The 13,936-nt window shown below is 36.9% G+C and overlaps 1 protein-coding gene across 1 annotated transcript; it reads right to left on the bottom strand.

The window, feature by feature from the left end:
- Positions 1-3,514: 3,514 nt before the first annotated feature.
- LOC138710712 (collagen alpha-1(X) chain-like) lies at positions 3,515-5,101 on the bottom strand. The gene has a single exon (XM_069841780.1). It carries the CDS (start codon positions 5,097-5,099, stop codon positions 3,756-3,758), a length of 1,344 nt encoding a protein of 447 aa, XP_069697881.1. The 5' UTR covers positions 5,100-5,101; the 3' UTR covers positions 3,515-3,755.
- Between the last annotated feature and the right edge of the window lie 8,835 nt (positions 5,102-13,936).

The following is a 13,936-nucleotide window of genomic DNA, read 5'->3' as shown; positions in this document are numbered from 1 at the left end:
TTTTAATAGAACATTCATTACTAGTGATCATTTTTCTGGTTTACCAAAACAAATCACGTCACTGGAAACTGTTGGCACTCCCTTACATGTGCCACTATAACCGAAATCTAATCTGAGTTCTGTTCCTGGCAGTGTAGAGCAAAACATACAGGAAGAAGTTACTAACATGATTAAAAAATTCCTGGAATTCCTGGATACCAAGTTATGCAATATTAAGAAAATCCTGTATTGCACTGAAAGATTTATCACTCTACAGAAAAATAGACACCACTTAAATATGCCACACTAACCTCGTGTGATATGGAAAGAAATATTCACGATACAAAATCGTCTTCAGGGACAACAGACGCATTTCTCAATTGAAAACCTGTCACACATTGGTTGTGAACTGCAACTTTTCACCGAGTTTAGACAACAGAACCACCTCTGCTTCAACCTCCGAGGAATAATGTAAGTTCATACTCATTAGCATTCGCACTGTTACGGAAAACGTAATTTCTCTTCACATATTATTGCATATTTATTGACATATTTTGTACTTTTTAAGGGCATATTTGAATGCATATTTAGTAATTTTTTAGGGCATGAACTTCTGATCCCTACAGTGGTTACTATATCGAAACGTCACAAGTTTTCTATTTTCTCAAGCCAGCCTTAATGGAGTTAATTGGTTTGGTTTCTGAATGCTTCATATAACTGTTTAGTAGCAACAAAAAAAAAATTGAGATAGATTCTCTTTCACTTATTAAAGTAGTGTTTGCCTCTCGAGATGTATACCCAGGTGAGAAGGTGGCTTGAAGATCTATTTGAAACCTACTGTCTGTCCGAATGATTATGTCGCAGGGTCATCAAAATGGGAAAAATCACATGACAGTCACTTAACGGGGCCCTTTTCTTTAGATTATTTTAAGCACTTGTATAATATTACGTAGATGTCCAATTCCGAACAGCAAGTGTTTTGAGGAAAAAGCTAAGACTGGCCAGCCAAAAGCCTTTACAGAGGGGCCAGAAGAAATGGGTGAGGGGGAACTGGAATGCGACATAACCACTCGAACAGACAGTAATCATTCTTTAGTAATTCATGCTGTTGAAAGCTTATATAGGATGAATAAAACTCTCTAGATTGTTACAGTACAGTACAGCAGTTATTCATAGGTTTCAAAAAGCATTTAACTCTGTCAAGAGAGAAGCGTTATATGCAGGGGCGAAGCTGAAGGGTAATCTGTGAGCCTTAGATTACCCATTGGATTTTCAAGAAATAAGCGCATTTATATTTTCCTGTTTTCATTGGTATAGGTAAATGAAATCTCTAGTTTTCAGTCTAGTTATGGAAGAATTGACGCCAACTCCTTGGCGCAGAACCAGCACGTAACTACAGTGTGGCTACTCGCTGATACTGCTTCAAACCAGGCTCACGGCAGCAGCTAGAGAAAGCATATGCGCATGCGCCAAGCGGAGTGCTTGCATACGTCACTAATGCTAGACAGCTCTGTGAAGAGCCTAGACTCAGCGTCACCAATCTCAGTACTAGTGAGTCTGCTTCTGCTACAAACGTCCTGAAATTCAGCTACAAATACCAAAATGAAGCCACACACATTCAGAGAGTAATAAACAGAATCCACGACCTATGCTATAGTTACAATGTTGGAAGGCGGATGTGTTGGAAATGTCATTCATTAATTTAGGGCCAGTTCATTTTTGTTGCATAGGCGACTCCCAATAAAGACACTGTCTGGTGTCGGCGAATTCACGAATCCAAGAATTGATGGTTAAACAATGGGCGCTATTCACATAACAGGAAAAGAAAACTGAAAATACCAAAGCTTTCCTTGCCATAAATAATGGTCGCTGTGTCCGGAATTCAGTCCTACCTTAAATTTTCTGTTATGTTTTCGTAATTTTTTGCGGAAGCGGGAAACTTCTTATGGCTATTAGAGTGTGAGAAAATAAAATTTGATGTCAGTGTGTGAGAAATAATAGGGCAGTATTCATTTTTCGTCAGTCTGTTTCCGTAAAGTGCAGATGTGTTCATTATTATCATGTATCATTCATTATCCACTTACGTTTTTATTCAAATAATCACCTGTGGGTTCGGTATTTCGGTACTACGAATACACTTATAGTATAGAATTCGAATTAGATTAACTACTAAAACGAATGTGAAATTGAAAATATATTTAACGGTTGGTAAAGAATACTACGTGAAAACGAACTTTTCCTAATGAAACATTTTGATGCAGGAGCATGACTGTATTGGTTAGCAGCAGCGTCTTTAAATAACGACACGGTGGTGAAGTGAGAGCAGCATTCCAGTGCATGTTTGTGAGTTTAAAAACATGGATCACAAACGTTTATTCTAACCAAACAAAGCATTTGCCTGCAGGTTTTTTTGCTGAAATATTTTCTGAACAATGGCCTAGAAAAAAATCTGTCAAGAAACAGTGCGGCTCATAAGACTGATTCTCACCTTCCCTGTATCTACTGTGTCGAGTGAACGAAGTATGAGTGCATTGAAGAGAGTTAAGACATTTTTAAGGAACTCCATGTCAGATTCTAGACTGAGCAATTTGAGTACTCTGGCTATTGAGAAGGGTTTGATAAACAGTCTTTCTATAAACAAGCTGTAATCAATGTGGAAGAGCAATTCATAGGAAATATGGGGGTGTTCAGAGCACAAGGAAATCAAGTCACAAAAATAAACTTCTCAGAAAATTAGACAAAGTCTTTATGTATAGTTAATAACCCATTAAAGGTGAGTGTGATTTTAAACATCTGCACCATTGCAAATATTGTGAGGACATGATTCTTTCATGCTCTGAAAGTAGCCTTAGCTAAGGTATACAGACGAAATATCTCCCAATTGACCAAAATGGACTTGATTCCCTTGTGCTCTGAACGCCCCATATGTCTTACAATAATTGTGAGTGCTGCAATGCAAAATATTGGAGATATGAGTTAAACACATATAATAAATACAGTAAATGCTCAAAAAACTTTGAAAAACTCTTAGAAAAAAAAAGTCAATGAAATCAGATGAAAGGAGTGGTGAGGAGGAGCGTATATCCTGAAGAATTTGTCAAAAGCTGAACATCAAAAGGAATGCCTCCATCATCAGCTTAAACTGAAGTAGGTGCTGTAATTATACTACTATGGGATTTTATTCCATCACAGGTTCTCTGCAATGGAACAAGATTGACAATTACATCTGCAAAGACACATCATAGAGGTCCGTGTAATCAATGGATTGAACTTACTGTTCTTATTTCGTGCATACCACTCATTCCATGTGATACTAGTATGAATTTCAAATTCACAGGGAAGACTTTTGACAGGCTCCGAAACCTATATTCAGTCATTGGCAACAATGTTTCTCTCTCAAAATTCGATGATTGAACTTATGAACTGTTGCATTTGAGAAGAACGAGATTGTTAATTGTGTCTAGTGTGAAACATAGGAATAAATGAATAAAATGCGTTGATATTTACTTAATAAAGTTTAATATCTGTTAGATGGTGTACCGGTATGTTATGCCAGGCACAACTAGTTTAAGTATATTAGTTTAAAATTAACATCAAACATTTTACATTAATAAGCGATATTAATCAGTAATAACATTGATGTTTTGTAATCACTTTATTTTGATAAATATCTTGTACCAATTTATATAGATAGACCATCTGACCTTTGGTAAAATGTTTTGCATTGTTCAGTATACCATAAAAAAGTGACAGGAAAGATTTCATGCACTTGTTAATCATAAATCCTCTTCTTCAGACTGCTTAGAGGGCGGAAAAGTGACAATTTCTTCTTCTTCGTCTAACTCTTCATTCTGTATCTTACGGAATACAACATATTTTTTCTTCTTTCCGGAATTTGTTGATCTTCCATAAGATCCGGGAAGATAGCCAAATTGCTCATTAGCATTAATTGCAAACGGTCTGTAATTAATAGATGTGGGTAGGTACTGATAGCAGTCAACTAAGTTATAGACTGGAATAATATCCAGTGGGTACAAGTTGTTAAAGAACTGAAAGTTCATATACATATCGAAATACATGTAAAAGTTAACTGCATTAGTGGTGTATGATGGTGGTACAACTTGATCATTTAAGTATATCTGTTCGATAAAGAATACCAAAACCACGCCATTTCCAAATTGTAAATATATCTGTACCTTATTTTCAATTTGAAAAGGTTCTTGCAGCCACGTATACACAATCATAACAATTTTGACATTGGTCTGTATATTGAAATAATACAATGAGTAAAATAATTTGAGTCCATTGGCTATTATCATCTCCTGATTTAAACAATTTCTGATACCGGGATATAATCTGTTATTACAATCATGGGGCACAAGATAGTAAAATGTTATGTTCCATGACATTAGCGGCTGTTGTACTTGTTGATTGGGGAGAATAGGGTAACCAGAGGACCCAGGAATGCCCGAATCTCCTGACATACCAGGATAACCAGGAATGCCCGAATCTCCTGGCATGCCAGGATAACCAGGAATGCCCGATTCTCCTGGTATGCCAGGATAACCAGGAATGCCCGATCCTCCTGGTATGCCAGGATAACCAGGAATGCCCGATCCTCCTGGTATTCCCGGAGAGCCAGGTGCACCTGATTGACCAGGTATGCCGGGAACACCAGGAGAACCAGGTATTCCTGGCACTCCATGTGGTGCAGGAAGACCTGGAATGCCAGGTACACCAGGAACTGCAGGTCGTCCTGGAATTCCTGGTAATGCAGGTTTACCAGGTAATCCGGGTATGCCAGGAAGTGCGGGTCTGCCAGGCACGCCAGAGAAACCTGGAGACCCAGGGAAACCTGGAGAGCCAGGAAAACCTGGAGAGCCAGAAAAACCTGAAGAGCCAGAAAAACCTGGAGAGCCAGGAAAACCTGGAGAGCCAGAAAACCCTGGGGAAACTGGAGAACCACGATGTGGAACCACTGGAGGCCCTCCTATCGTAGGCATGATTATTGGAGATCTTTCAATCGCAGGTCGACCCATGGAAGGTCTTCCTGGAATTAGTCCGCATATATTAGGTGACAAACATCGTGCTGCTATTTCAGTACCATTGTCATTGCTCATAGTGTCGTTTACATTGATGTAAGTTTTGTATTTTTGAAGTATAAAATCAGAATTAAGAATCAAATTCTTTTTTTCTAATTGAATTAACATCTGCAGGAAATATTCAGTTATTCTTTTAATAACTTGTTTTACGTTTCCTGTGAGAGGATCTGTCTTAATTCCTTGGGAATTTTGATGCAAGGGGACTGTGAAATATTTATGAAATTCATTTTCATTTACTGTTAAATTGTAATACTTGTATGTATCATATATATTCTGTATTGAGTCTATGATAAAATCAATAATAACGAGATAGCTAGTCATCAGTGCATGAATTTTACGTACAGAATTTTCATAGAAATTCATTTTTGATTCATTGTTATGAGTCCAAAGTAAAGAAAAATTATTTTTTGTATACAAATGTCCAGGAAATTGATAATTTACGAAGTTTGACTTCCATTTTCCTTCTTTTCTTGTTTGGTTATGTAATGAAGAGTCGAGATTGTTTGCATTTTCTAACACTCCTGAAGGTTTGAGTTTGGAGACAGGAGATTCTTGATCTATGTCGACTTTATGAATGCTCTCGTGCCAATCTGTGAAAGAAGTAGACTTATGAAATGCATTCATTCTGGGCGAAATAGAATAAGGTTTCTCAAATTTATTTTCTAAAGAAAAACTCAGAGTTTCACGACCCTTTCCTCCTTCCATAACGAGGGTTGCCAGACATTCGTAAAAAATATGTATTGTCGATATTTTCCATTCGTGCTATTATTGTCAGACCATCGGATTTAAGCCCCTTCAGCGCAGTCGTCGTTCTTGGAAAAGTTAACGCCTTTACTCACCCCATTCCACCCGTTTCTCTTCCACTACGTCAAACAGCAGGCCACGAACCTTGCCGAATAGGGATGTTTCCAAACTTCCGTCAAACAGTGTCATGTCTCCTGAATATTGCTTATAATACTGTAAGGTTAATTATTACTTATTCATAATTTAATTTAAGTAGGTCTCTTGATGCTGATTGATTTATGCAAAATGCTATTACTTGCTTAATAATATTTCTTTCACCACTCCGTGCTACAGTATTCATGTTGAGTTGACAACACTGGACTGCAAGTGCAAATAAGCTGTCCCGCAAGAAGGATCAAAATTGTGAGTAGTGGGGGAGAGAAAGAGAGAGGGATAGAAAAGAGAGAAATAGGAATGCAGGGAGAGAAATGAATTGCCGAGGCTGAAAAGGAATTAAGGTTCAGTTCGCATATCTTACAGGGGCACAGATCCGATGGTCGGACTATACAAATGAATCATCGCTGTTATAGTACAATTGAAGCTCACAAGGAATGAACATATTAAGATATTCTTTTTTTTTTTTCGAAATGAGATTTCACACATTCTTATGGCTGATTCTGGATATTATCTTACCATTAAATGTCCATGCAAATAATGTGCATAATCATCATGGCACTATTGTCTTCATTTGAGACATGCAGGAAAACAACCAATTTTAAAGTAGAACTTGTAATACGGTGTGTGAATTGAAGTTAAGATTATTTCTTTCCTTTTTGTATTCAGATTTTCAGGATCCACGTGAAATTTGTGGTGGATAAATAGCTGTGCTTACACTAGGGGCAGAAAGAATAGGTAGTTTCATGGTAGTGCAGAACACCTCACGCCACAATTATCCCTATGGTTTATGGTCCATGTACCTGAACCTTTCTAGCTCCATCCAAATGTCAGCTATTACTGCAGGGACGGCACCAGGATTTTTAATCTGGGGGGCAGAGGTGGAGCGAGAAATTAACTTGAGGGTGGATGCTACTTAAATTGTCATTGTAAAGTGTTACTATTGTAATAAGGCAACTATTCTTGTTTGGAAAATGTCCATGCATTTACATACTTATTTAATAATTTTTATAAATTAATATATGTTATACAGAGGGATTACAATTTACCATATTTATTAATTTTATGTCAGCAATGAAAAAATTATAACTTGTTTGCCTCAGTAGGAATGCTAGTGGAGATTGGTGAGTCTATTGTGGAGAGCATCAAATTTGTCCAAGATGGTGTCCTTGTTGAGGTGCTTGGTTAATTAATTCCCTTTCAATGCAAAGAATTACTTGGCAGCCTAAGGGCTCGTCTGCCATTTGGTTACGGATGTATGTCCTTATAATCCGCATACACAAAAATAAACTTCACATAAAGCATTACAAGATGGAATTGTCAATGCAATAACAGCTAGTTTGTATATTTCATGAAAAGCTAACTGAAAAAAAATTCTTTTCACTCACTTTTAGATTCATAGCTGCTTATTGTCTTAGGAAGAAGTTTCAATTCCACTTGAATACTATCTGTATCACAGTGGTAATGTTGGGCAAATGGCTTTAGAACTTCATATGCTAAGAAAAGTGGAGTTTCTGAATGTAAAGCGTTTATTCCACTAAGTCTGGAGCTATTTACGGTAAATCTTCTGTTCAGTTCTGAAATTGCCCTTTCAATTATTGTAGTATAAATACTGATATGCTGATCTGAAATTAATACGATTAAACAATTCGTATATTTTACCAGTATATTTATATCCATATTAATTTAAACATATTTACCATGATGTTGGGAGAAAATAGCCGCAAAAATCACTAAACTTAACACAATATGCAAAAGAAAGCGAATTTCCATCTTGATCCTACCCAGTTTCAGGAGTGTGTTACTTGTGAGAAGCAATGTTAAATAAGGTTCAGTACGTGTAATTAAATATTACTGTTGATAACTTCGAGTAAATTTATATCTCTGGAATTCGCATTAACATATTAACATATAAATACCAGATTTACAACATTCAATAAATAGTACTGTACTCATGTAGTCTGATTTGAAAATTCAGATATTACATTTAAACATAAAATATCAATTGCGTCATAAGGATTGTAGTGATTGTTACGGTATAAGTGCAGAAATAATATTTCTGTTTGCTGGTGAATTGAGGTAATGAACATTATGAACATTTTTATAAATAAATATTCTCGATATATTATAAAACAGTTAAGTTCAAGATTGCGCTCTGCAGTTTTAAAATTTATCATAGTTTAACTTAGCCCTACATGTATCTATGACCAAGAGAATGGGTCAGAAAATGAATCCAGTATAGTGACCAAAAGAATTGAGACAAATTAAGATAAGTAAATCAGCAAACAAGCAAGCAAAACAAGGAAGGTGAAGGAAAACAAATAAAGAAAAGAAAGGGAAACATAAATAAAACATATATAAATAAAGGCATCAATACTAGGTACAAACTAGAGTTGGATCCTCGATACTCTCAAGGGCGACCCGTCCTTAGGGGTCACCCCCGGGGCCGTACCCCACCAATATTTTGTTCCCCAGCAATTTTATATTCGCATTTAAAATGCTTAAGTTTTCTTGAGGTCAGTGTACTGGATTCATAATTGTTTCAGTAAATTTCATAACATGGCGCAATGTGTGTGTCAGTAAAAACGTCAAAGATTGTATGACATTAAATATTGTGAGCTTGGGCCCGCGTCAAAGGGGCCCACAATTCGAATCACTTTAGCGCTCAACTGCTATGGTGCGAGTATGAAATATTCACTATCGACAGAGATTCACGAAGTGTTACAAAGTTACCGTCACGAGTATAATGCTTCTCATTGGAGCCCGACGAGCCTGGCCCGCCTGCCGGACGGAAGCAACAGTCACAGTTATTTGTTGTAGTCGCAGTGGCACTGAACAGTGGGTTAATTCAAGAAGTGTCCATGTGAACTTTGATTAGTGCATGCGAGCGAAGTGTGAAAACATGAATAAAGTGGATTACCTATTAAAACATCGTTTTCTTCGTTAAAATTAGAAGTTAAACGACTAGGCACACATCAACCTAATGACTTCAGTTTTACACAGGCGGATTCTGCAACTCGTGGTTCACAAAGAAGTCCTGGCTAACTGTAAGTTAAGTGACGAAAAGCAAAGTTTATTTTGTTTCTATTATCTATTGTTTGGTGGCGAGGGACTGTGGACGTCGACAGATTGCAAAGACCTAAAACATTTAAGGAAGCGCATCAAAAAAACAAGAAGAAAGTGCAATACATTTAGAAAATTCTTGTAGGTTTAAAGAGTTTAAACTATTTGGGACAGTAGCACAAATTGATTCCGCGGTTAAATTTTCAATCCAGAAACACAACGAACAGGTCACAAAGAACAGATATATACTAACAAAAGTAATTGATTCTTTAGTATTCTGCGGAACTTAAGAATTATAACTGAGGGTTCAGAACGAAAATCAGGAATCTGCAAATCGCGGAAATTTGTTAGACTTGTTATCTTTACTTGCCAGTCTTGATAATGTATTGGATGAACACTTAAACAGTACTTCTGTTTTTAAATATACTTTACACATTATGAGCCGTATTCATAGATATTCTTAGAGTGGGTTTCTGGTGGATGATCAGCAAACTAACGTTTTTCGTATTCATAAACCATTGTTAGCATTATGATATGATATGATATGATATGATATGATATATGATATGATATGATATGATATGATATGATATGATATGATATGATATGAATGCCGTACAAGTAACCAGCTGATAGCCAGGGCTAGTTTAGCACGCTCGTAGCGCGGGCTAGCGAAATGTCTATGAATAGCACCCTTAAATACACAATGAATTATTAGACAGTATGTATAATGTATACATCAAAGGTCTGAAACAACATTAATTCTACAGAATTTGTTGTTGTGCAGGCTGACGAAACAACATACATAACCTGCAAAAGTAAATTTGTTATTATTTTGAGATACATAAAAGGTTGTAAACCTGTGGAAAGGTTTCTTTCTTTCAAAGAGGTAAACAACCGCACGGCTAATGGTCTGAGCGAGGTTCTAAAACATACAACCTTTCAATTTAGAAAATAAACTCATAGCTCAAGCATATGATTGTGCTGCAGTAATGAGTGGTCGTTTTAGTTGTATTGTGCTGAACTAATTTTTAAGCAGAAACAATTAACTGAAATGAAATAAAAAATCTTGGTGCATTATTTAGTGTATACCGCAAAATTTGTGAAATATCTGACCCCACCAACAAAAATGATCACGAACCGCCACTGGATACTCCCCCTCTCTCTTCCTTTGTGAGTCTGTGTGTGTCTCTCTGTCTTTGTGTGTGTGTGTGTGTGCGCGCGTGTGCGTGCGTGCTGTTCCCATTGAGGTGAGGATTTAATATGGTGTTCTTATTCTTAATATATAGGCGTAAGTGTACTTTGTCTTCATTTTCTGAACAGAATACATGTGTGAAGAGCATACTTTCAAAGGAAAGAAGACTCGAAAATAAGACTCATATGAAAAAGGATCCATACGAAAAAGTTCCCATGTGGATTAGTTCCATACGAAAAAGTTTGATACCAAAAAAAGTTATACCAGTATACGAAGAAATTCTCATTAAGAAAGTACGAAAATGTCATACAAAAATGATCTGATACGAAAGTATTTCATACGCCCAGTGAGGATGTAATTTACTTACTTACTTACTTACAAATGGCTTTTAGAGAACCCGAAGGTTCACTGTCCCCACACATAAACCCGCCATCGGTCCCTGTCCTGAGCAAGATTAATCCAGTCCCTAGCATCATATCTCACCTCCCTCATATCCACTTTAATATTATCTTCTCGGCCTCCCCAAAGGTATTTTTCCCTCAGGGCTTCCAACTAACATTCTATACGCATATGTACGTGCTAATACGTGCTACATGCTCTGCCCATCTCGAATGTCTGGATTTAATATTCCTAATTATGTTAGGTGACGAATACAATGCGTGCAGTTCTGCGTTATGTAACTTTCTCCATTCTTCTGTAATTTCATGCCTCTTAGCTCCAAATATTTTCCTAAGTAGCTTACCTTACTTTCGAACATCCTTAACCTCTGTTACGCTCAAAGTGAGAGTCCAAGTTTCGCAACCATACAGAACAACCGGTAATACAGTAGTGTCTCGATTATCCGACTTTCGGTCATCCGACATTCCGTATGATCTGACAGTCTTCGAGGTAGATCTGCAGGGAGAAAACGGCATTCAGCAGGCAAGCAAACATTGATGATAATTTTTTTCTTAAATGCTGTAGGCTACTGTACAGGCTAAACGTTTATAATTACTGTGGGCTTAATGTGTTCTCGTGTTCATTAACGTTTTGTTCTATTTTTTTCATTTAGTAAGTAATGTATTTTACTATAACACTTTTCTATTATACGAGTATATTTCTTTGGTATTCTGCAATATCCGACATTTTCCCTTATCTGAACCCTTCCAGGTCCAGTTTAGGTCAGATAATCGAGACTCTACTGTACAACTGTTTTATAAATTCTAACTTTCAGTTTTTTTAAAGCAGACTAGATGGCAAAAGCTTCTCAACCGAATAATAGCAGACATTTCCCATATTTATTCTGCTTTTCTCTTTAGTGTCATTTATATTTGTTAATTAGCCTACTGTTGCTGCAAGATATTTTAATCTTACACCTCTTCAAAGGATAAATTTCCAATTTTTATATTTCTATTTAGTACTATGTTCTGGTCGCGAGATATAATCATATTGTCTTTTCGGGATTTACTTCCAAACCTATCTCCTTACTTGCTTCAAGTAAAATTCCCATGTTTACCCTAATAGTTTGTGGATTTTCTCCTAACATATTCACTTCATCCGCATAAACAAGCAGCTGATGTAACCCGTTCAATTCCAAACCCTCTCTGTTTTCTTGGACTTTCCTAATGGCATATTCTAGAGCAATGTTAAAAAGTAAAGGTGATAGTGCATCTCCTTGCTTTAGCCCGCAGTGAATTGGAAAAGTATCAGACAGAAACTGACCTATACGGACTCTCTTGTACGTTTCACTGAGACACATTTTAATTAATCGAACTAGTTTTTTGGGAATACCAAATTCAATAAGAGTATTCTATAAAACTTAAAACTTCTCTCTTAACGGAATCATATGCCGTTTTGAAATATATGAATAACTGATGTACTGTGCCCTTATCGACCTACTCCCATTTTTTCTCCAATATCTGTCGAATACAAAAAATCTTATCAATAGTCGACCTATTACGCTTAAAACCACACTGATGATTGCCAATAATTTCATCTACATATGTAGTTAATCTTCTCAAAAGAATATTGGGCAACATTTTGTACGACGTCAATAAAAGTGATATAAAGATGTAATTTACTGTTATGAAATATAGGCTAGGCCTAAATCGGGATTACCGACATAGTTCAGGTGGTAGGCACGTTTGGCTGCTAATATGGGACTGTGCACAGGTGGGAGTTCGATTCCCACTAGGGCTGGGGCTAACTACATGGTGTTTTTTTTATAGGCCTACGTTTTCCCAACTGGAAGTGATTGTAATCACTATACTTCGTGGAATTGCCACGAGAATCGTAAGGTTTACTACGCACGCGGTATAGACTGTATGAGAAGGGGACGTGCAACGGATGGAGTATGCCTCTGATGTAAACACTGAGCAGTATACTGCGGTTACAATAAAACCTGTATCCTACATTCAAGAAATATAATGAATGATCATTGAAGTAGGAAATGTCTAAATATGTAAATACACAATTATTTTGTAGTGATATATTAACTCTTAAAATTTAATGTATTATACTCACATCATCCTTGAATATGTGCATTGCAGTGAAGAGTTACGTACATTTTGAGCGACTGCAAAGTGAACCTCCTCCGATGGTCACTCAAACAGTTTTTATATTGGGAAAATGTACATTCAACATCACACGATGTAATAGGTGCATATTTGAAGCACGGAAATTCACTACTTTTTAGTACACCAATTTCAGACGTCTTGTCGTGACCTGATAGTACATAATTTTGTAATACGAAGTTGTAAATAGGCAGAATTTTTAGCAATAATGTTTTTCAACTCACATTTCACTTTTTCTGAAATTAGTGAATTGTTATTTCGGTTAACGGTTTGTGATACTTTGTACATTATATTAAGGGCTTCTGAGAGTTGTAGTTTAGACGATTCTAATAGGATGATGCTTTTGGGCACGATTTTAAAATTAGAATCAATGAACAGAATATCTTCCAATAGCTGTTCAGAAGGCAATGATTTTACAGCTGCAACAGCGGAAGTGTCTGTGCTATCCAATGCATCAATTACCTCCATTATTTTGCCGTAATATTCTGCATAATAATTAACAGCATCCAACCACGTTTTCCAACGGGTCAAGACTGGCTGCGGGGGGCAATTGTTTGGAACAGCAACATTCTCATTGTGGTATGTTTGATTGAATTCTTGTCTGCACTAAACAAATATTAAGCTTTGACTATTCCAACCACAGTAATGCAAAAACAAGTGCTTATATAGGTATACATTAGCTGTAAAAAAAAAAAGGTAGGAGGATGAGTGAACCTCGGGGCCGTTCTGAAAGTTTGGCAACGAGAAAAAATCCTGTCACCACCTGGGATCGAACCCCGGACCTTCCAGTCCGTAGCCAGCTGCTCTACCAACTGAGCTACCCGGCCGCTATACATTAGCTGTACCTGCTTTATCTATTTGTACCGGTCACAGCTCTTAACATGAACTGCTTATACACGAGACCAGGCGGTCGCTCACCTCCTCTATACTACCGTACATCGGCAACCTGATTGCATGCTGCGTGTGGCAATTCAACGAAGTCTAGTAATCACATTGTAAATTCTCGGCCTCATCTCACCAAATACATCTCGCCATAGGCGGAGATAGCACGATTTCTGTGGGGGCATGATATTAATTCATAAATACGTATTCTTATCATAAGCATATGAATGTGCCCACGCATAAAAAAGACACATACATATACACAA

Source organism: Periplaneta americana, chromosome 12, assembly GCF_040183065.1.
Source record: "Periplaneta americana isolate PAMFEO1 chromosome 12, P.americana_PAMFEO1_priV1, whole genome shotgun sequence".
In the NCBI taxonomy this organism is placed as follows: Eukaryota; Metazoa; Arthropoda; class Insecta; order Blattodea; family Blattidae; genus Periplaneta; species Periplaneta americana.
Note: the sequence above shows the minus strand (reverse complement) of the source record. Positions and strands in the feature narration are given on the sequence as shown.

Bases quoted from the DNA above. Each gene is read 5' to 3' on its own strand.
- LOC138710712 (XM_069841780.1), bottom strand. From the start codon at position 5,099: ATGAGCAATGACAATGGTACTGAAATAGCAGCACGATGTTTGTCACCT.